At 48.7% G+C, this 21,379-nt stretch overlaps 1 protein-coding gene across 9 annotated transcripts in view; it reads right to left on the reverse strand.

Annotated features, from left to right (window-relative positions):
- Window positions 1–370: 370 nt before the first annotated feature.
- Window positions 371–21,379, reverse strand: part of WDR20 (WD repeat domain 20) — a 65,157-nt gene continuing 44,148 nt past the window's right edge. For 5 of the 9 annotated variants that reach the window (XM_084793485.1, XM_084793482.1, XM_084793477.1 and 2 more), the window contains 3 exons: window positions 10,974–12,233; window positions 8,392–8,456; window positions 371–1,160 (listed from right to left, as the gene is read on the reverse strand). In XM_084793485.1, coding sequence (XP_084649611.1) covers window positions 8,394–8,456; window positions 10,974–12,146 — 1,236 coding nt within the window. In that variant the 5' untranslated portion in view covers window positions 12,147–12,233 and the 3' untranslated portion in view covers window positions 371–1,160; window positions 8,392–8,393. Of the gene's footprint in view, window positions 1,161–6,242; window positions 8,119–8,391; window positions 8,457–10,973; window positions 12,234–21,379 lie in introns of those variants that run through there. The other 4 variants (XM_084793483.1, XM_084793480.1, XM_084793479.1 and 1 more) reach the window with 3 other exon arrangements.

Consider the following 21,379-nt stretch of genomic DNA (forward strand, 5'->3'; position numbering starts at 1 on the left):
TAAAAGTACAGATGCATGTCTGCTAACGTCAGCCCTCCAGAAGCCCCACGTGCTGCTGCTGAAGCTGTGGAAACTTACATTGTGTGGGCTGGGCTTTCAAGGACAGCAGGTGGACTGTAAGCCATAAGGAAAAGGCCATGTGCCCACACCAGAATCTCCATGCCTGGGCAGCTCCCACGGTGTGCTGGACTGTGAGGACAGGCTCGGAGCCAAAGATTATCAACTAAGACATGTTTCTAACAGCCTTACACTTGGACTGACAGGGATCAAGGAATGTGATAAGCAAACAATGAAGTAATTCCACACCAAGGAATGAGGCCCCCCAAAAATTAACAAAATTTAAGTTAAAAAAAAAAGGATAAACAAATAGTATATTCAAGATAATTTTAATATTATTTTTGTGAATTAGAAATATCACTCTTAAATGATGAAAATTACTAATGAAGTAACTATTTCTTCCATTTCAGAATTACATTATTTACACATATAATACAGACTTGATTACATTGGAAACAACAGTATTAAAATAAATGTTAACATAAAAAGGGCATCTCCACTCCATATTGTGGAGGCTGAGAATCCACTCCCCCTTATTCAAAGTCATTTTCTATTAGCGTTAAACTATTTTAAGTGCAAACAATTTTTTAAATCTATGATTGCAGCATCTGTCTTTCAGAACGTGTCAACTGTCTTCATGAGTGCATCCCAGGCTGTCTAATGACCACCTAAAGTATAAAACAGATCAGTGCAAAACCAGGGCCAGGTGCTATTTATAACAGTTGAATTTAGGTTTCTTGTCCAAGAAACATCTTACTTTACACTATGTATATATGTGTATATATATATATATATTATATGGGATTTAGTTACATTGAATTTTAGAGTAAAAAGCAAGAAAACTCCCATTTCTCATTTTTTACTGCAGCCCCAACAGACTGACTTAAAAATGGAAACAACTCTTTGGGTTAGCAGCTCCACACAGCCCTGCAGGCTGCCGCTGCCTGCCGCCTGCATGTGGCTCCAGCGCAGCTCATGGCTCCGTTGTCGTCTGTCACTCCCTCAGTCCACACGTGTCCCGGGGGAGCCTGGGAGCAGCCCTGCAGCTGCTACACCACAGTCCCACCTGGAGAACTGGCCTGGTGTGGGGATGACAACAAGCCCTGCGAACAAAGCAGTTTACATTAATCCAGCAAGACACAGGGCAGCGCGGGGAGCCCGGCGCTCACCTGCGCCAGCGCTTTCACAGGCCGTCTGCCTAGCTAATTCCTCTCACAGCACTGCACTGTGCCTGGAGTGAGATTCTGCCTCAACACCAGCTGAAAGGAAGGTGGAGTTGCTTACTGAGAATCATGGGAGCCTTTAGGAGAGGGTGTGGCTCACTGTAGCTGCAGAGTCACCAGCTCCACCTCAAGCAGAGCAGGCCCTCAGAGCCACATGGACAGTCTAGCAGCACTTTTTAAAGGGCATTTTCCTCCTGGGGTGTGCTTGCTTGGGCAGCACCCCTAGCTTTGGCTGACCTCCTGGCCCTGCAGGTGCAGTGAAGGGGACCAGGCCCTGGGTGGTAATTCTGCAGCTGCAGTGGGGACGGGGAGCATCAGTCCTGTGGGAGGCTGAGTGCAGTTTGGTGCTCGTTTCTTAGGAATCTGAAGCTAACAGTAGTGTAGCATTAGAACTAAAAACTGGGTTCCATGGAATCAAACATCCTTTAGCTGTCCCAAAGAATTATTTACTTGTTGAGTATTATTTACAAATGACGTTTAATGCTAAGTAAATACTGCTACATTTTCATAGACTTTCAGTGCAGGCAGTTAGCTGTAAATGGGTCATCAGCCTTACCCCACACCTTGTTGGGAGGGAGCTGGGACACAGCCACTTGGCCTGTAGTTTCTTACATCAGAGCAGAAATCTATTTACTGGTCTAGACAAAACCAAGAGGCAAGAACAGACGGAATAAGGCAGCTGCTCCGCATCTGTAGGAGCTCTGTCCTCTCAGAGCCCTGTCAGACAAAGCAACAAAGAGCCACACCCCTCACACCCTGCAAACCCAAGCCAGTGAGGGAGGGCAGGGCAAACAGGCACAGGATACAACAGCCACTTAAGCATGTGACCAACCTTCTGTCCCTAGGCAGCACTGCAGACAGAGGTGGCCTGCCCTGTCACTATGGGTACTGCCTCTGGCCATGGTCAGCCAATGGAAGAGTAGTGCCAGCCACATGGGAAGGACACAATATTTAAACAAAATTAATGATTTAAAAACCAGGTGGAAAAAATTTAATGGGATATATCCCAACTTATTACAGTATATAATCAAAACAAAAACTTTTTTTTTAAAGGGCAAGTGAAGCCTTTGAGGTACGTGCTTGAAACAGCATGTTTCAACTTGGACAGGCCCCACCTTTGGTATTCAGTGGCCAAGTGATTCACAATTGCCATGAGGTCAACAAGAGTCTGGCCAACCCTGTCTCTCCCTTGTTTAATGTGTACACTCCAGTGGCCTCTGCAACCCTTTTCCTTGCAATTCTGTAGATGAGGAGTTTGCAAACACGGGCAACCAGGACTACAGGCTTCTGGGCCCAGGAAGAGTGGGTACACACTGCTTCCACTTAATCTCTCCTGTTAGTGACCCACCTGAGGGCTTGCAGACCAGCAGAGCTCCCAGCCCAGAATCAATGGCTGCTCAAGGCCCTGACTGACTGCGGTGGTCAAGAGCCAAGGGGAAGCAGTCCTTTCTCTCCACCATGTGTACTACTGTGCTGGGCACTAAGCCAACTTAAATCTCCTGAACCAACAGACTACATCTACCTTCCTTCCAGCCTTTGTGATTTCCCACTCAAATGTTGGGGACTTGTGTTCTGGCCAGTGGAGGGTCACTTCTGCAATGCCAACCCTAGCCATGGGCTGGGGCCTCCACCAGGATTAGCAGGAAGGGGAAACCCGGACCACATGGGCCGGGCCTCCAGCTCCCTGGTCACAGGCTTCTGAGCACAGTGGCCTGCTGGGACGTAGCATGTTCAAGTGCTTCCCATCCCTGAGAGTGTGTGAAGCCAGCACAGGCCAGAGAAGGGCGTCAGCAGGGTCAGACTGGGTCGGGTCAGAGCCTGCCCAGCAGCAGCACCCAGGTGAGACTGTCTATCTAGCTTTGTTATTAGACATTAGAATAGCGACTTGTTTACTTCTTAGAGATGCAGCATTGTATAACGAATAGTGGAGGCACTGGGATGACATTCAAAAGACAATGAGGGGAGTGTGGTGGTACAGGCCTATAATCCCAGCACTTGGGAGGCAGGAGGATCAAGAATTGAAAGGTCTTCTTCAGCCTCATAGGAAATTTGAGGCCAGCCAAGGCTATAAGAGACCCAGTATGAAACCCCAGTACCCCTAAAGAAAGACAATGTAAAATATACCCTTTTTAATGGGTGTAGCCCAGCCCATCGCTCTTAGCCCATGCTTTAGTGTAAAGACTGAAAGGTGAAAGGAAGTGCCCCGAAGCAGCGTGCAGGCAGAAGAGCCAGTCTTCTAAAGCACGGTGACTCTGCGGCCCTCCCCCGCCTGCCCCTGGGCACAGTGCTGTTTTACCTCATCAACCCAATTCCTTTGCTTAAGGGCAGATAAGTCAAGATTAGGGCCTGGGCTCAGAGCCAGCACAGGAAGAATGTCTGTGTGCCTGCCGGGCGTGTGAGCCCGAGCCAGCGCAGTCCCTTCAGGCTTCACAAAAACCAAGCAAAAGGTCTCTGCAGCAGAAATTCTGAACGATGTCCCCTTGTCCCAGGATGTGGACAACTCTTGAACCTAATGGTTAACAAACTCTTCTGGTCTCACCAGAGTTGCCAACATTGCTGGACATCAGTGTTTCAAAATACTCCAGGTCTTGCTTTGGGTTAGATTCTGATTTGCAAAGCTAATAGAATTAAGCCATAGTCCACCAGGATATACAAGGAAAACAATGACTTAAGGACCACTACAAGCTAAGAACGTGTCCATGTTCCTTTCCTTGGGGATGCTTGCTAAAGATGCATTGTAATTGGCTAGATGCCCTTTTATTCAAGGCCAATCAGGTCCTGTAGTTGCTGTGGGCCCACAGTGGCCTCCAGCTCTGGGCTGTGGGAAGGCTGCCCTCTCCACAGCTGCCTCCAGCACCTTCTGGCCACTAACATCTGACAGTAAGGTGTGGAAGTTGGGGACGAATGCCAATCCACCTCTCACCCACCTGGTTGTTTAAAGTCACTCAATCCCTCAGCTCCAAACAAAATAACACAGACCAATCAGGCAGACCGAGCTGCCCCCGAAGCTGTGGGAAAGGTGACCAGTGTGTTCCACATGTCTCAGCTTGGAGGGATGGCTGGCCTTGAGGCTTCTACGCCGCGAACTGCTCTCAGGTGGCAGTCAGGGCCTGAGTAACTAAGCAGTGCCTGTGCAGATGGGGCACAATGAGCACCAACACCTGCCATGCTCTTAGCCCTGGCTTCTTCTCTCATCTGTCTGAGCTTAAGAATCCATTACTTTATCACACACAATATATAAAAGACCAGGGAAAACCTGGTCAGAAAGCCATAGTTCTGTGTAAGGAGCACCCAGACTCAGTGAGAAGGGTTGAGGAAGCTCACAGTGTCTGTGTCCATTGCTGCCTCAAACTTACTGTCCAATGGCCTGGGGCTCTGGCTCCCGCTGGGTAGTGGACCTTGTCCCTTGGCCAGCCTTGACCTACCACTGACAAGCCACACTAAAGGTGACATAGGGGCTATATGACCTGGTCTCTGAAGAGAAAAGGAGAAATAGTCACTCTACAGACATCTAGAGACAGACAGAAAATAAATGGTTCAAGGCTTCTTAGAGGTTGTGTACTAAGAAAAATGTTTGCCAGCTAAGGCCCTCATCCTGTGACCTGCTGGGCCCTGAAGTCCGCCATGGAGGAAAAGAGGGACCTAAATCCTCCAGCGCTCATCCCTCCAAGGAGCTTCCCAGAGCCCACCCTAAAGGAAAGGCTGGTTTCAGAGGAGCTGCTACAAACATTCCCCCTCCCCCCATATTCACAGCCCCACATGGAGGGACACAGATGACATAGTTTATTTTCTCCAGGCACATAGTAGCTGTGTTTTTAAAAAACAACAACAAAAAACAAAAACAAATGTTATGGTTTTCTTTTTTCCTTTCCTTTCCCTTTTTTTCCCCCCCTCTCAAAACAGGGTTTCTCTGTGTCACCCCTGGCTGTCCTGTTCTCACTTTGTAGATCAGGCTGGCCTCAAACTCATAGCGAACTGCCTGCCTCTGCCTCCCTAATGCTGGGATTAAATATGTGGGCTACCACACCCGACTACTTTGGTTTTCTTTAAACAAAATTGAAAATGCTCTTAACCTGTCTTTTAAGGGCTTCAAAGATGTTTAGTGCTAAGAAAAGGCCCCATGCTGCTCTTGTGGTGGAGGCTGGGAGGCCATTCTGAGCTACAGGCCTGAACATCTTCTGCTTTGCAGCACTAACAGCCAACCCAACTGCACCCACTCAGTCAGGCAGTAAGGAACCATCCTAGAACTATCTGTGAGGGCTGAGAAGCAGAGCACAGGGCTGGGCAGGCCACCTCCCTGGAGGAGAGACAGTTAAGCAAGAGCCCTTCAGGAAACAAGAGCTGACAGGTGAGTGGAAGCACCACAGGCCTGAGGAGGGACCGTCTGGGCCAGCTCACACTCACCTTGTCACCCTGCAGGGGCCTGTGGGTTTACACGATCCACCTGCCATTCTTGCACAGAAGCATTTGGAGACAGAGGTGACCAGTGAAGCTGTTCACTGGGGACAATACACATGGCTGAACCTCCTATATTCCCAGTGGACCATCACCTCCTGCTCTCGCTGCACTGGGCAGGGGTGAGGTGGGAAGAGCTCCTGCAGAGGCCCACAGAGCCCTTGGCTCACTAGGCTGGCTAGGTGGCTGCAAAGGCAGCCCAGCTACCTTCAGAGTTAACATTCACATCACACTGAAACCTTCTCACACGCAGAGAACACCAGTGCCACCGCCTCACTGAGGGCAGCTCACGTGAGCCGTCTGTGACGTTGAGTCAGCTTCTATCTGGTAAGCTAACTGAGGCACACACAGCAGCAGGAAGAGTCTTCACAGTTATCTGTTTATAAACATTAACATGGCTCTTAATTTTACAGTATTTAACAGCTTTTCTTTTTTGGCTCACAGATTCTTTTGTGTAAAGCTTAAATATGAAAATGACTATTGAAAATTATCTACATTTACAATGAATGCATTCACATGTTTATTAGTGTTAATATACAGAGGACAGCCTCCAATACTTCAGAATGTCAAGTGTGTGGTAAGTCTTTTGCTGTGACAGTGACAAGGGAACAGCTAAAAAAACAAAAACAAAAAACAAAGCAATGAAACAGAAACATTGCTCTAGAATTACAGTGACAATACGATGTCTTGCTACTGCAACAGCAGGGGCTCAGTTTCCTGGTCTCTCACAGCAGGAGGGCTCTTCATGAAATTTATTCAAGTTGTGAAGAGATCGGATGAAAATGTAAGAAAGGAATACATGTTTTACCTTGACTTCCACTGAAGACAAATACCCATACAACTTTATACAATGTCACCTAATAACAATCTTTAAAACCCAAATACACAGAAGTCAAAATGCAGGATTTTCACACTTTTAACTCAAGAGTTAGGAACTGAGCCACGACACAAAGATAATGTAACCACTGCAGCATAAATGAACAGCCCCGCACCAGTGGACTGCTGCCCCACGAGAAAAGCCTGTTCTTACAACTGACCTTGGGCTCTGAGTCTCAAGGTAACAGGTCAATACAGGCACTTTTCCACCACAAGCCACAGCAGTGTCTCCTCTCCCTGGGACAGACACCACGTAGCACTTTGACCAGCACCTTGTTCTCCTAAGCCAGCTTGTGGCGGCCCAGTCAACTCATGGCACACAGCACACTCTGACAGAAACAGGGCCTGGTGGCTCCCCCATGCTTTCCCAGGACAGTGGGGAGCTCAGCCTTAGGATCCCAACTACAACTAGAGGCCATGACTTCAAGTCAGTATTAAGCCTACCCAGAGAAGTACTTGGAGGCTCTATGGGTGAGGGAGGGGTTCTCAACAGTGGACACACGCCCACGTGCTGCAACTGGCCCTGCGCCAAGAGGCGTAAGGGAGCATGGACACCTTCAGCCATGACTGCCCACAGGAGAGCTGCGTCCCAAGGTCAGCCACTGGAAAGCCACCGCTAAACTCTGCTCCTAGCTTTTCCTCAGGTGGTCAGAAAGATTGAGGGTGACTTTTGGGTTTCTACCCAATCCTTTGCTGGCCCTCCGTGTCTTGTTCTTCCTCACTCTTTGAGCTTGCTCAACAAAGAAAGAAAATATCTCCCTCTCCAGCAAGAGGTGAGAGCACCTTGCACACAGGTACACACATGTGCTAAGGCAGGCTCACTAACTTTAGCACAAATTGTGTTAGAACTTATTAAAAATTCAGAACGCATCCCAGGCTGTGGGGGGATGGGGAGGAATGGCTATGCTTGGGGGTTTCAAGCCAGTCACTAGAGGTGGCTGCTGGCCACCACCCGGGTTGGGATGTACACAGTCACGGAACTGCAGTGCTATAGCCCTTGTCACATCTTCTTTCAGAATGTCTTTGAGACACTTGTGGCTTCTCTCTCCCTCTCCCCCGGGGTTTTCTATCAACAGTCCAGTCAGTCACCCTTCATCCTGACCCAAGTGGCTCTCAAAACACTTCTCAACTCAGGCATCACAACAGGCAAACTTCACGCTCTCTACCCTATGAAGGGGAATTCAGAGTTCAGTTACTGGCTGCAGGTGTCACCCAATCTCTCTGGGGCATTTGCTTTTAAAAGAAGGCACAACTTCTAAGCGTCTCTAGAGGGCTGGGATGTGGCTCAGAAGTGCAACGCCTGCCCAGCAAGTGTTGAGCTGCTTGGCTCAGTCCCTGGCACCAGGAGCACAGAAAGAGGAAGGTGAGGAGGTGCTTATGGGCGGATTCACCAGAAAAGTTGCCTGTGGTGGGCGAGCGGGACCCCAGCAGGGCTCTGGGCTACAGCATGTAGACTGGACTTCTGCTGCAGAGCCTCTTCTTGACAAAAGCTGTTTTGTTCCAGGGTCTATAGGTACCAAAGACATTTTCGCTCATGAAAAGTCTCATGAGAATTCTGATGAGGAAGCTCAAAGTTGGTGGAGAATACTAAAAACATGCTCCCCAAATTTCTCCAGGTGGCTCCTGTGGAAGCACAGTGGCCCTGTCCCTCATTCTTTGGAGATCAGGAACCACCATGACACACTGTTGCAATCCCATGAGACCCCACCACCTCTGTATGCAGGGCCCAGGGAAGAAGGGGGTCCCCACCCCCCAACCCCCCCTTCTGGAGCTGCCGCACCTTTAGTTCTGGTCTTGGAGAACACCTGGCACTCTGTCCTCCTGCCTGCAGAACTGCTCTGCTGGCTGTCAAAGAAAGGGGGGCAGGAGTCAGTCAGGGGGCAGAGTGGGCCCCCTGGAGCAGCATTGCCCTGCATGCAGGGGCCAGCCTGGGCCAGGCCATGCAGCTAAGACAGCCCTCTAGAGCTGACCTGGGCTCTTCCCAGCCCCTGAACCTGGCAGAGGAGCCAGGAGGGTAAGAGACACAGCAAGGGCCCAAACAGGGTCCCAGTTAAACATTAAGGACACAACATTCAGCAGGATAAGTTGGAAGAGATTGTGACCAAACCCCAAGTCACAAACTGCGACTTTATCCTGGAGATGCAGAAAAGAACTCACAGGCCTCCATCCATAGCTGGATGCTTTTTTCCTCCCTCCTTAAAGGAAACAGTAGTATCCGCTCTTGTTCTTCCTCCCCCCATTCCCACCAGTAAGTGACTCAAGTCACCCAGTCAGCACCCTAGTGACTGCCCTTAATTCCAACAGACAGGCTGGGAATGCTACCAGGGCAGGGAAGCTGTAAGCGCCCGGTTATCTGTGCTGGGTCACAAGTACACATGCAATGACCCCCTGCCAGGGAAGATGCCCTCCAGCTGGGAGATCACCAAAAGCGTTACTTACCGCTGACTGGCCACCCTGTGTTTAGGCCAGACACAAAGTCTTGGATTTGGAAACTGCATACTCAATGCCTCAGAAGCATTTGAAAGGGAATTTGGGAAACTGCATATGGACTGTTCACTTCAAACCTGCCCACCTGGCAGCTCAATCTGACCTCTGTGTACATGGCAGCAGGCTTTGCTACCTCCTATCAGTTAACCCTAAGAACAAAAGAGTGTATGTCTGAGGCAGATGGATGTGAGCATCCTTGTGAAGAGCTGCTCAGAGACATGGACCGCCTTGGCACCAGGTGAGAACCCTGGAGGCTGCCATGGTCCCACGGGCAGCACATTTCCGTGGCTATCACATCAAACAGCAGCCACTTTCCAGGAGGAGCAGGCTAGGGATGGGGCACGGACACAGCCATCAACATGTTGGAGCAGGGGAAGGGGCCTGGACCTGGCCGGGTCTTCTGGCTCCCCCTCCCGCGTCTCGCCACTGCAGAGCCTTGCCAAGTCTTCATTATCGAGCTACATTTACTACTCAAGCCAATACAGTCATTACTGCTATACCTCACTACAAAGGTGTGCAACACAGAAAAGCAATCCCAAATGTCCTAAATAAGTTAACAAATAAAATAACTATCATTTTGACACAAAATACCCAGCTCAAGAAGTACCTTCCATTGTGAAACTAGAGTTTAAAAAGAAATTCCTTGAGTGGCTAAGCAGGACCTAAGGAATTGGAAGTAAACTGCAGTTCCCCCACAGCTTTCCCTGCCACAGGGGCAGTGCACACAACAGCACTCCTGAGGGGACACAGGCCAGGGGAAGGGTGGCATTCAGGGTGGGGTCTGAGTCCTACACCAGCATCTGCCTCCAAGAGTCCTCCTGGACTCAGGACTACTACACAAGAGCATGAAATCAAAGTGCATGCATGTGCGCGTGCACCTTTCCCCCTGGGGGACCTGAACCCACCCAAGTGCCGTGTCAGGATGTACCCTGCAGCCTGGATAGCTAGCTAACAGTCCACACAAAGCAGAAACAAGAAGCCTTTCCCTGATGTCCAGCCATCCCTTCCTGACCCAAAAACGAAGCACACCACCCCATCATACAACAAAACAGACAGAACCTCCTTTCCCGTTGGGAAAAAAACCATATGCTACAAACAACTAACACCCAAGTCTTAGCTGGCGTGGCAAGGAGCCCTTGCGAAAGCCGTGGCCGCTGCCCCTGGCCACAGAGCATCTCAGCTGCCCAGGCTCTGGGATATAGAGATTTCAGTGCACAATTTCAATCAGAGTTCTACAAACTGCTTCTTTGAAAAAAGATGTTTATTAAACAATTTTAATTGTCATAAAATGACTAAAATGGGTTTTAAAAATTAAGGCTCTTCTCTTTCTGTGGATTGCCAGACAATGTAAAAATAATATCAATCAACCCTGATGAACGCTTTGCTTCTAAGTTAAATTTCATAGATTCCTAAATATTTTATGATTTAAGATAAAAAGTTGGACTATAAATGATAATTAATGGTCACCTGTACTGAACATACACTGACCAGGTGTACAACAATCTAGCTGAGTCATTATGTTAAAGCATAAATTTTGACTTTAGCATTTTGATGTCACTGTTCTCCACGTTGTGTGACTCCCTAACCCTGAACTAGCCTGGTACTGGAGCGCTAACTGGGACTCCATGTACCCAGAGGGTGGCTGGCTTGCCTGGCAATTAGTCTGACTATGTACTTTTTAAATGCTCTAAGGTGAATATCAAATGATTCAGAATTACATGGCATGCAGTATCCAAAATTATGGCTCTGATGCATTTAGATTTACATTAAGAAGTGTCATTCACATTCATTGTACATCCCACCCCTCCCACAAGGAAAAAAATCACTACCTAGTTAAGTTCTACATCTGGTGCAGCATTAAGGGTTAAAACTTACCACTTTACCAGGCCTTGCCCATGTGCAAACAAATCCCTCCTGACAAGCAGTGACTATACAGTCTTCAAGAAAAACCAACACAGTCAGCCTTTCATGAGCTATCTTTTTACAGATCAGCGGCTCTAACAAGGGGACATCTTCCATCCGAGGACACAGGGATGTTCCCAGAGTTTTAGCAGGGTCCGTTTTGGCTTTAGTAACTAGATTCAGTTTGTCACTGCTCTTGCTGGAAATGTGTCCCATACTATGATTTCGTTTATGGTCTTTCTCGTGGTGTCTCTCCTTCCGGTCGTGTAGTGACAGAGTTGCAAACTTGCTGACCCCAGAGGCAATGGCCCCGTCCATGACGCTGCTTTTGCTGCCAGCGTTGGAGACTGCTGAATGTGGAAGGCTATTGGACCGTGGCAATGGAGGGGGCACAGAGTTTCCAGGTGAGGTGACACTGTTCCCATTGCTTCCGGCAGGCGGACTTGTGGCATTCATAACATTTGTGTGTGTCCTTGCTCTTGAGAGGGGTTGGTGAGGGAAAAGGATGTCTTCTGTAAGGTCCCATAAACACAGCTGTGTATCCTGGCCCACTGAACCAAACCGATACGTAACACTTACAGGGCGGCTGTCTGTAGAGTTCCGTTTGGACAGCCTAGACTGTGTACTGTTCGCTCGATCTCTGCCAAAATGAAGAAGGTCCTGGAAGTCCTCGTCACTGCCACTAAACTCCATAGGGTCACTTTCTTCTACACTAGTAGTATAGGGATCAAATGCTACAACACTGACCCAGGATTTGTGCCCATGGCCTCTAGCTATTACTCGGCAGTCTAGAAAGGACCAGACTGTCACCAAGTCGTCCTCTCCACCTGTCACAATGTACTTGCCATCTGGGCTCCAGCACACACAAAGCAAGCCCCCAAAGTAGCTTTTCATTGTACCGTGCAGCTCCACCGAGTCAAAGTTGAACACGCGCAGAAACCCGTCCTGGCTCACACACGCTAAGAACTTGCCATCTGGGGAGAAGGCAAACTCGCTGAGGGCCCCCTCGCCCACCGTCCACTTAAGGAGAGGGTTCCTCGTGGATTTGCTCTTGCAAGTGTGCACAGCAAAGCTCTCCCCCTGCTTCAGGAGCTGGTAGTGGGGGGCCGTGGTGCCACAAGTGTGCTCCACATTATATAAGTACATGTTCCCACTGGAATGGGCTACTAGGAAAAGGCTTTCCGAACCAGGAACCCATCTGACACAGGTTACTCGTGACTTGTCTATTAGTCTCTGTGAAGACAAAGGAGAACACGTTATCACAATGGAGAAGTTATTTTTCCAGAGAAAAATAAAAAAACAAAAAACAAAACTTCTCTGCTTCTTGGCAAGAAGGTAAGAATCCATCCAAGCACTCCACATTTATCCTGTGTCAGCCAGGCCAACGGAGAGCATTCTAGACCTGTACTTGGGTGCCAGGCCACTGTCTTTTACTGAGGGTGTCAGTCATTTGATAACTATCTGCTGAGAGCCTACTCTATCCAGGTGTCAGGTCCTGGGCACACTGGTGTACCAGCCCCTACTGTAAGGCACAGTGGTGTACCACAACCCCAGCCCCCATGGCAGGGCACTTTGGTGTGCCCCAGCCCCAGCCCCCATGGCAGGGCACTTTGGTGTGCCCCAGCCCCAGCCCCCATGTAGGAGTGGCTGACTGTCTTGCTGCAGCTCCGCAGAGTCCTCACTACGAGGACGTGAAGGGAAGTTTCAGTCCTCACAGCTTTCTTTGCTTTTCTCACTGCAGGCCACGGGCTGACTACACTGCGCCTTTTTGTGGCTGCTCCAGGCCATGGAGTCATCTGCAACCCTGGACTCACAGTGGCTTCACTTCCGCCATGCACTGGCCTGTGAGTATCTTAACCCACATCTCCTCACATTCTCCCTGGAACCAGGTGGGGATAGTTCAGGAGTCTGTACTTGTCTCTGTCCACTGACCTCACTGCCTCTTTAACTGCTCATGTCAGTGTCTTGTCTTTAAAACTGAAGGAACAAAGCAAGACAGATGAGTGGCACTCAGACAGAAGAGCCCACCATGGGGCTCACCAGGGCACATACCTTCCTCAGCCTGTACTCTCAAAATTACATTACCAAAAACCACCAGAAGAACCCAATCTTGCCTTGAAACTCCTTCTGCAAGTACTCCCTGTTACAGCTACACTCCTTGCTGGGACAGCCCCAAGGGTTTAAGTGTAAGCACAACCTAACTGGTTGGGGTTCCCCAACATGAATCCCAGAGAGCAAGCAGGGCACCAGGGTGGACTTGAGCTACAGCCATCTGCCCACCTGGCTTGGTCACCATGTATGAGCAGTGGGTGTTCTTTCTCAGAAAATAACACAACTGAAACAACGCAGCGTGCACGAGGACCAGGCTTCATATGCGGCCCTAGTACCAACAACAGTGCTAACACTAGTACAGGACTGCGCAGAAAAGAAATGAAGAAATGCAAGCTCACTGCAAGAAAATCAGCCCTCAGAAGAGATGGCCTGCTAACAAACTACTGACAGGGGCACATGGGAGCCTCAGTCAGTGTCCCAGAGCAGGGAGGCATCAAGTTCTTGGGGTTTGGGCAAGCCATCCGCATGGCTGGTGTCTTAGACCCACCCGTAAGCACTGCCCTTGGGGACACTATCACTGTCTTGGTTCCCTGACTCTCATTCCTGCTTGGTGACCTGCCTATCAAAGGCACCTGCCTTCCGCTAATGTCACTGGCCTGGCCCTAGTGCTGCTCTGCAGGGCTCTGCCATTAGACCCACTAACTTCTTAGCAGGCCTGCTCACTTTCACAGCTGGATCACAGCCTTTGGGGGAAGAGTGTACGAGGAAGGCGCAGAAACTAAGAGACCTCCAGCTTTTATGGGGCCTTGGCCGAGGACTCTGGGAGTCCACTGCGTCAGGATGCCCAGCACTCACTCACACTGAGCCAGGGGGGTACGCTCTAAGGGCGTCTGTGAGTTCCTGTCAAGAGCTTTGTCAGGTAACTCAGGGTTAGAGCCAGCCTGCCAGCCTGATCCTAGTCCCATTTTTCCAATCACTATTACTCCATTACATGTGGAAAATTTTAAGGTCGTGAAAGCATCTAGCAGTATGATTAGGAGTAAATTTTTACCTACAGCCTTTAAAAAAAAAGTACAACAGAAAAATTCCACTGAAACTCAAGAAATGTAACCCTGGTAAGAAGAAGTGCTGCTGTGTCATGGTGAGGTACAGCGGGTGGCAACGGCACATCCAATGGAGGTGCCACTGCAGTGACCAGACGCACTGCAGAGCAATCTCACTCATGCACTAAAAATGTACACTACAGCCACCCTAAGCCAATCTGTGGATGTAACTGAGAGAAAACCTACACCACGTGCTGTAACTGTCCACAGTATGCAGGCCTCATCTTCTGGCCCTGGGGGCTGGGCACCAAACCCCACGGTGTGTGGCATGTAAGAGGGCAGGCCTCCCTACCAACCTGAGGATCTATCTATCCTGGGTGCCCGGCACTGACAAGAGGCCTGACACCCTCTCTCAAATGCTCCACACGCATCAACAGTCAAGGCATTCCTAACTCATGTGCGTGACGACAGCAGGAAGCCGCACTGGATTAGCTCATTACCCAGAATGCCTGCATCCGTAAACTGCCAGATCCAGCACAGACCCAATAGCTCTCCCAGTCAATGATGCAACCTATAAATTCAGAAATTCTTCTCTGAAGTTACAAGGGCTTAATCGCATGGGAGACAGCTGGTGCTGGTGCTGGAAGACCCCTACTGCTCAGCACTCGTGTGGTGATAAACGCCCTTGAGCCCAGGGCAGTGTTCACAAAGATGAGTAGTGCATACACAGACAGGTCAAAGGGATAGAAGCTCTGTCAGCATTTTAGAGGTACAGCCTAATTGCCTCCCGTGGAAACTACAACACATTATGTTGCCACCAGGGCCCATGTTCCCTATCACAAGGTATGGCCCATGAGGAAACAGAAGTTCAGAGGTCACCAGACTTGTCTAAAGTTGCATCCCACATGCCAGACACTCATAAAGCATCTATTAAAACTGTCAACCCTTTCTACATGGCAGGTATGGTGTGATGATGTAAATGCTGTATAGGAAAACTATCCAGGAAGTCTCCCTGTTGAAGCGCTGAGAATGGGGTGTTCGAGCGATTTCAATCCCCAAGAGGACAGCCAAGACAAACCTCTTGAGCTGGTGGAAGCCAGGTGGAAAGCTGGGAGGCTGGCACAAAGGATGCTGAGAAGACACAGAATAGCTTCGAGGGAACAAATGACAGTGGCAGTGTGCTACTGAGAGTGGCTTCAAAGTGGGCAGCTATCTTCTGTGCCGTGGACACGTGTGAGGTGGCCTAAAGAGCAGCCTGACATGGTTACAACAAAGCTTCGCTGAGACAGAGCTAGCTTAGCTCAGACAGCACAGCCAAGTGGGAAACCAACACCTGACCAGAGAGTCAGCCAAGTCCAGTTCTTCCAGGTTATTACAATTTTGAGTGTAACTAAGAGAAAAGAGACCAGAAAGTGTCCTGTGCTAACCTTTCAAATAAAGAAATAACACATCTGGACTATTTTATTCAATAAATATAAGAATAAAATGTATGCAGACAGAATGTGGGCATGGTGGCTAGGCTACATAGGAACACCAAGCCAGCTAAGAATACGTGGCAAGACTGTCTCAAAACCAAACCAAACCAAAAACAGCCCAGCTTCTACACCAAAAGGGTTACGTTTTTATTTCAGAAATATATTCTGAAAGAATTATAGATTCCTGTTACACGCCAGTGTTAGGAGGCAGGATCTCTGTGTTGGTTTTGAGCTCGCACTGGAGAGCAAGCACTCATCTAGACAAGCATTTTGAGAAGATACCCAGCAAAATCCTATTTCTGTGGTAGTGCTGCAAAGAGGTGTGCAGGGGAGGCGGAGCAGGGCGCTCATAGAGCAGTCAGAGGACTGGAAAAGGCTGGAGCACTTGGATAGAGTTGTGAACTGAAATACAGGGCTGTGAGGTCCTAGGATGGGGCCAGGCTGTGTCCCTGAAGCCGTGTACTGTCCCCTCCATGTTACTGGCCTCAAGGGAGATGTGTTGTAAACACAAAATGCATACTGGATTCTGCGATTGTCATATGGGAAAAAGATTGTCAATGATATTATTCCTTGTTCTCTCACATTGTATGGTGAAGTATTGGGGTATATGAGATAAAATACAATGTATTCTTAAAATTAATTTCACCTGATTTTCATGCTTTGAAAATGTGAGTGCATACCCACAGCTAGCTCACTCTTCCTCTCCCTCGACTGCGCCACTGCAGACAGTGGGGCATCAAAGGCTCTGAAAAGGGAAGGGACAGGACAAGGAGGAAACAAGTGGATGAACTGGTCAGGAGGCCATGAACAGAGAGGCCTTCAACCTGGCCAGTGGTGACGTGGTATGTCTACTAGGAGAGTGTGTAGTAGCAGTGGGGGGCGGGGAGGCAAAGTACATAAAACCCCTCAGTTCAGTCCCAGAGCCAGCAGGAAGGTCAGTCTGTAGCTAGTGAAAATGAGCAGAAAAGTCAAGTAAGGCAGTATGGAGAACAACACAAACCCCGACATCCTAGGATCTCCGAGGAAGATGGTAGAGCAAGGTGGAGGTTAGAACTCTGGGAACATGTATCCAGAGGGAGCACAGCAAGGCCATTTTGTCATTTTCACCACGGTGAACACAGAGCACCTGATGAAAGAGCCAGCTTCCAAAAGACTCAGAGCCCATCTCTAAAACCACGCATGCCCACACCACCACAGAGCCAGACGTTTCTGTGTCCAGGTTGGGGCTCAGGCATGTGGGCTCTAGAGTCTGCACGGGTCCTGAAAACTCAGCCAGAGCTGACCCTCTTCCAATTCCCAGAAGTCCAATCAGCAAGCCCACTTCACAGAGCAACTCAAGGGAGAAGCATATGAAGGAAGAAAAAGGCACCTGCTCACCTCATTAGCAGAAGTGTGCTGGGTTCACCATACTAGTTACAAGGGAACAAGAAAACAAATCTGCAGCCATATCCAAGTGTCAACAACAAATTGTGAATTGAAGCTCCCTGAGGCATTTCATTTTTATTTTTCTTCTACCAACAATACAAGCAGAAAAAAATACTTGGAGGTGGGTATGCATTTTAGTTGTTGTTTTATTTTGTTTTTTGAGACAAGGTTTCTCTGTGTAGCCTTGGCTGTCCTGGACTCGCTTTGTAGACCAGGCTGGCCTCAAACTCACAGAGCTACATCTGCCTCTGCATCCCTGAGTGTTGGGATTACAGGCATGCGCCACCATACCCAGTTCAGATATTAATTTATAATAAGAATACTAAAGCAATTTAAAAAACATAACAGCTGTGAGAAAAGCCATAGTATAAGAACACCCCCCCCCCCCCAGGTGCGTGGAGAGGGCTGAAATGCTCCCAGGGAAGAATCAGAGATGGGCTCAAGCCACCAAGAGTGGATCAGGTGTCATTTTCAGCAGTGCTAAAACTTTAGGAAGTACATTATTATACACTTATTCCTTCCTTCAGTTAAAAAAAGCAACAAAACCAAAACTGATATAGTGCATGTCGCACTTGTAAAAAAAAAGTCAGAACTAGCCAGAATATTGCAAAGCAGGTCCTGTTCTCTTTTCCCATCCTGCAGTCCTGGGACCCTGAGCTGGGAGGCATCACCCCTAATAACTCACCCTACCCCCAATGTAGACTTGATCTAAACACAAGACACATGTGCTTGCTTCGGCCTCAAAGTTAGAACAGAGGGTCCCAATACTTATCAGTAATAAAAGCAGCCACGATGACAAGCTCTTTTATATTTTACTTTATATGTAGCTTACTACAATCAAAACAGCACTTAAATTTCCCTTGTAGCTGGTCAAAGTACAGAAGATAGCCGGGCGTGGTGGCGCACGCCTTTAATCCCAGTACTTGGGAGGCAGAGGCAGGTGGATCGCTGTGAGTTCGAGGCCAGCCTGGTCTACAAAGTGAGTCCAGGACAGCCAAGGCTACACAGAGAGACTCTGTCTCGAAAAACCCAAAAAAAAAAAAAAAAAAAAAGTACAGAAGATAACTGATGCCGGACACCCAGTCATATATAGAACGTGTCTACTGCCCCTTCCAAGGCTCAGGGGACAGAGTAGGAAAGGGGCAGAGGGACTGGAGCAATGGCTCAGCAGTTAAGAGCACTGACTATTCTTCTAGAGGTCCAGGGTACAATTCCCAGCACCCACACGGTGGCTCACAGTTCCAGAAGATCTAACTCCCTCTTCTGAACTCTAACGGCACGCGGCATGCATATGGTGCACTTACATCCATGTAAAACACCCCCCACACACTAAATAAAATAAATAAGAAGCTTGGGAAAGTGCTAAGAATTAGAGGAAGTAAGAGGAGCTGTGGGACACTGGCTTCTGGATTTGCACTTTTTTTTTCCTGTTCCTGAAGACTGGCTTTATTGTTGACAACAGTGTGAGGGCGTGTGCACGTGTGCATGTGAGTGTAGATGCCCTAAGGACAGAAGATGGTTCTGGATCCCGTATAGCTGGATGTACACCCTGCTGTGAATTGCTCAGTGAGAGTGCTGAGAATTGAACTCAGGTCCTCTGTAAGAAAGGGGCACACTCCATCACTGGTCCACCCCCAAACTTTGCTCCTTTAAGGATTTATTTTGATTTTTATTATGTGTATATGTGTATCTGTCTGCAGGTACCCATGGAAGGCAGAAATCTGGGCCCTCTAGAAGAACAACAAATGTTCTTCACCACTCATCTATCTCCTGGCCCAACACCTAAAAAAAAAAAAAAGTTAGTGTGTGCGCATGCTCACAGATGGAGGTAAGAGGACAACTTGTGGGAGTGGAGCTGGTTCCCTCACCAGCGCTGCGCTCCTCAGCTACAGTGGCCATCACTCCCTGCATAGTATCCCCACAAGACCAGGCTTATGACATCTACCTCCTGGAGCCCTACCCCAGCTCTGTGGACTATATGCTACAGCCACTGGCATGGTGCTCATCTTCCTTTAAGCCATCCCCAGTGAAATTCACTGGGTCACACGACAGTCATGAAAGCAGACTAGCTGGGAAGTAGAAAGGGATGAGCAAGAATAAAGAGGGACAACAGAGTAAAGGGGTGGAAATGATCAGAACACGTGTTCACAGAAGAAAATGTCATGGTGATGGGGCCAGAGTGAGAAGCAGCAGTTAAGAGAGCTTCTTCCTGATGGCCTCTCACAGCACCCACACCCAGAAGTGCACAGCCACCTACACCTTCAGCTCTAGGGTGTCTGACACTCAGCCCTGACCTCCAAGAGCAGCTGTATGGACAAGCTCATACATGCACACAGACACATAAATAAGCCTTTAAAAAAAGAAAATACCATAATGAAACCCATTATTGTATATTATTAATATATGACAATTTAAAAAACTTTCAAGTTAGGCAGTGGTGGCACACACCTTTAATCTCAGCACTGGGGAGACAGAGGCAGGGGGAATCTCTGAATTTGAAGCTAGCCTGGTCTATAGCAAGTTCCAGAACAGCCAAGGCTACACAGAGAAACCCTCTCAAAAAAAAAAAAAAAACACACACACACACACAAAACAAAAAACACCAACCCGACAAAAACACTTTCAAAATTCCTTTAAGTCACTATCCTGTGGCTACAAACCCCCAAATTGAAACTTTTAACTAAAAAAGGTTTTGATTATCATAACATAGCAAGTGATCCTTGTCCCTTTGTCACACTTCTTCCCCAAATATATAATCAGTAGTTACAAAAACAAACTCTGGGCGCCCCAGCGAGTCGGAAACATTGATTACAATGGCCAGGTAGACTCTCCCATCTTGTTGATGAACTGTGTGGCGAAATACACACAGAACACAACAAACAGAAACCTCCAATCCACTTTGAGAGACTAAAAAAGACAGGAACAGGAGGGAGCTGAGGACTTCCCTTCCTAAAAGAGCCTAGAGAGACTGGGCACTTCCTCTTCCTTCTGGTCAGAAGCAGGCAAAACTGCAAGTCTCTGTAGTGCCTGAGGACAGACCTGAGACCAAGACCAAGACAGTACCAAAGGCAGACCTGGAGTCATCTTTCAATTCCTGCCCATACAAAAAGGAAAGGAGCGAGGGAGGGAAGGAGAGGGAGGGGAGGGGGGAATATTTAAAAATAACCCACGACAATCTGACTGCGCTTCCTTTCCCTTTATGGGATTCTACAAAACAGGCTTCTTAGAGCAACTCTGCCTGGCCCAGGCCTTGCCCCCTCCTCCCTCATCTCACACTGCTCTGCCTAGAGACTGCCTCTCAGTGCCCTGACCCTGTGTTGTTCTCTGCCGCAAAAGGTCTGCCCGCATCTCTGCTTCAGAAATGGTCCGTCTCTAGCTCCTTCCGTCGGTGGCCCCCTCCTGAGGCTCGCCTTCAAGGGCACCACTTCCTCTGACACTTCCCATGTGCCAGCTTAAAGCAGCCTGCACTCTTCCCTGTGCCCAGCAGGTCAGCGCCGTATGAGTGGGTGCTGCTGCTGTTTATGCTGTCTCCTCCAAGAGGGTCACAGGGCAGGCTCTACCTCTGCAGGCCAGGACTGCAGGGCTCTAAGTCTGTTCAATGAGTCTGCTCAACTATCAGAAGTCAAACTCAGGCCTCACACTCACCTGGACACTGACTACAGCTTCCTTCTCCCTGGCCATGCTCTCTTCCGTCACTCCAGCCCACCTTCTAAAAACAAACACATGTGAGCCTTGACTAAGAGCCCGCAGCCCCCACCTCTGAAGGTCATGAGTAATGTGGCTGTAACTCCTTCTGGTGATGGTTTCTGCTACTACCAGCTCCACCCAGTGGCATGACTATGTTGTCACTTGATGTTCCAGAAAATGCCAACTTGTTTTTTTTTTTCTTCCCAACTTTTTGTTCTGACCTGTTTGTTATTTTAGGCAGGGTCTTGTTCTGCTGCCCAGGCTGGCTTCCCAAGTGGACTGTCCCTGCTCCCCTCCCGCCCTCACAAGCGTGCCAAGGCCCAGATAGTACTACATTCTCAAGTTCTACTCAAGCCCCTCCACGGACTCTGTCATCTTCTTCCACCCTCTTTTTCTCTTGATACAGGATCTCTGTGCAGCCCAAACTGGCTTCAACCTAGTGGTCCTCCTACCTCAGCCTCCCTTCCAGTGAGCTACCCATGCTACCAGCCAAGTCTGACTTTTAAGAAAAATTTAAAATATGGGAGAAGGAGAAATGGGCAAGAGAGATGCCTCAGTGGCTAAGAGCTTGCAAAGGGCCGGTTCACCTCCCAGCACTGACACTCTCCTCTGGCCTCCTTAGCACCAGGCATGAATGGGCTGTACAGACATAAATGGAGGCAATACACCATAGACATGAATAAATAAGTTTAAAAAC

Source organism: Acomys minous, assembly GCF_964271855.1.
Source record: "Acomys minous genome assembly, chromosome: 8".
NCBI lineage: Eukaryota > Metazoa > Chordata > Mammalia > Rodentia > Muridae > Acomys > Acomys minous.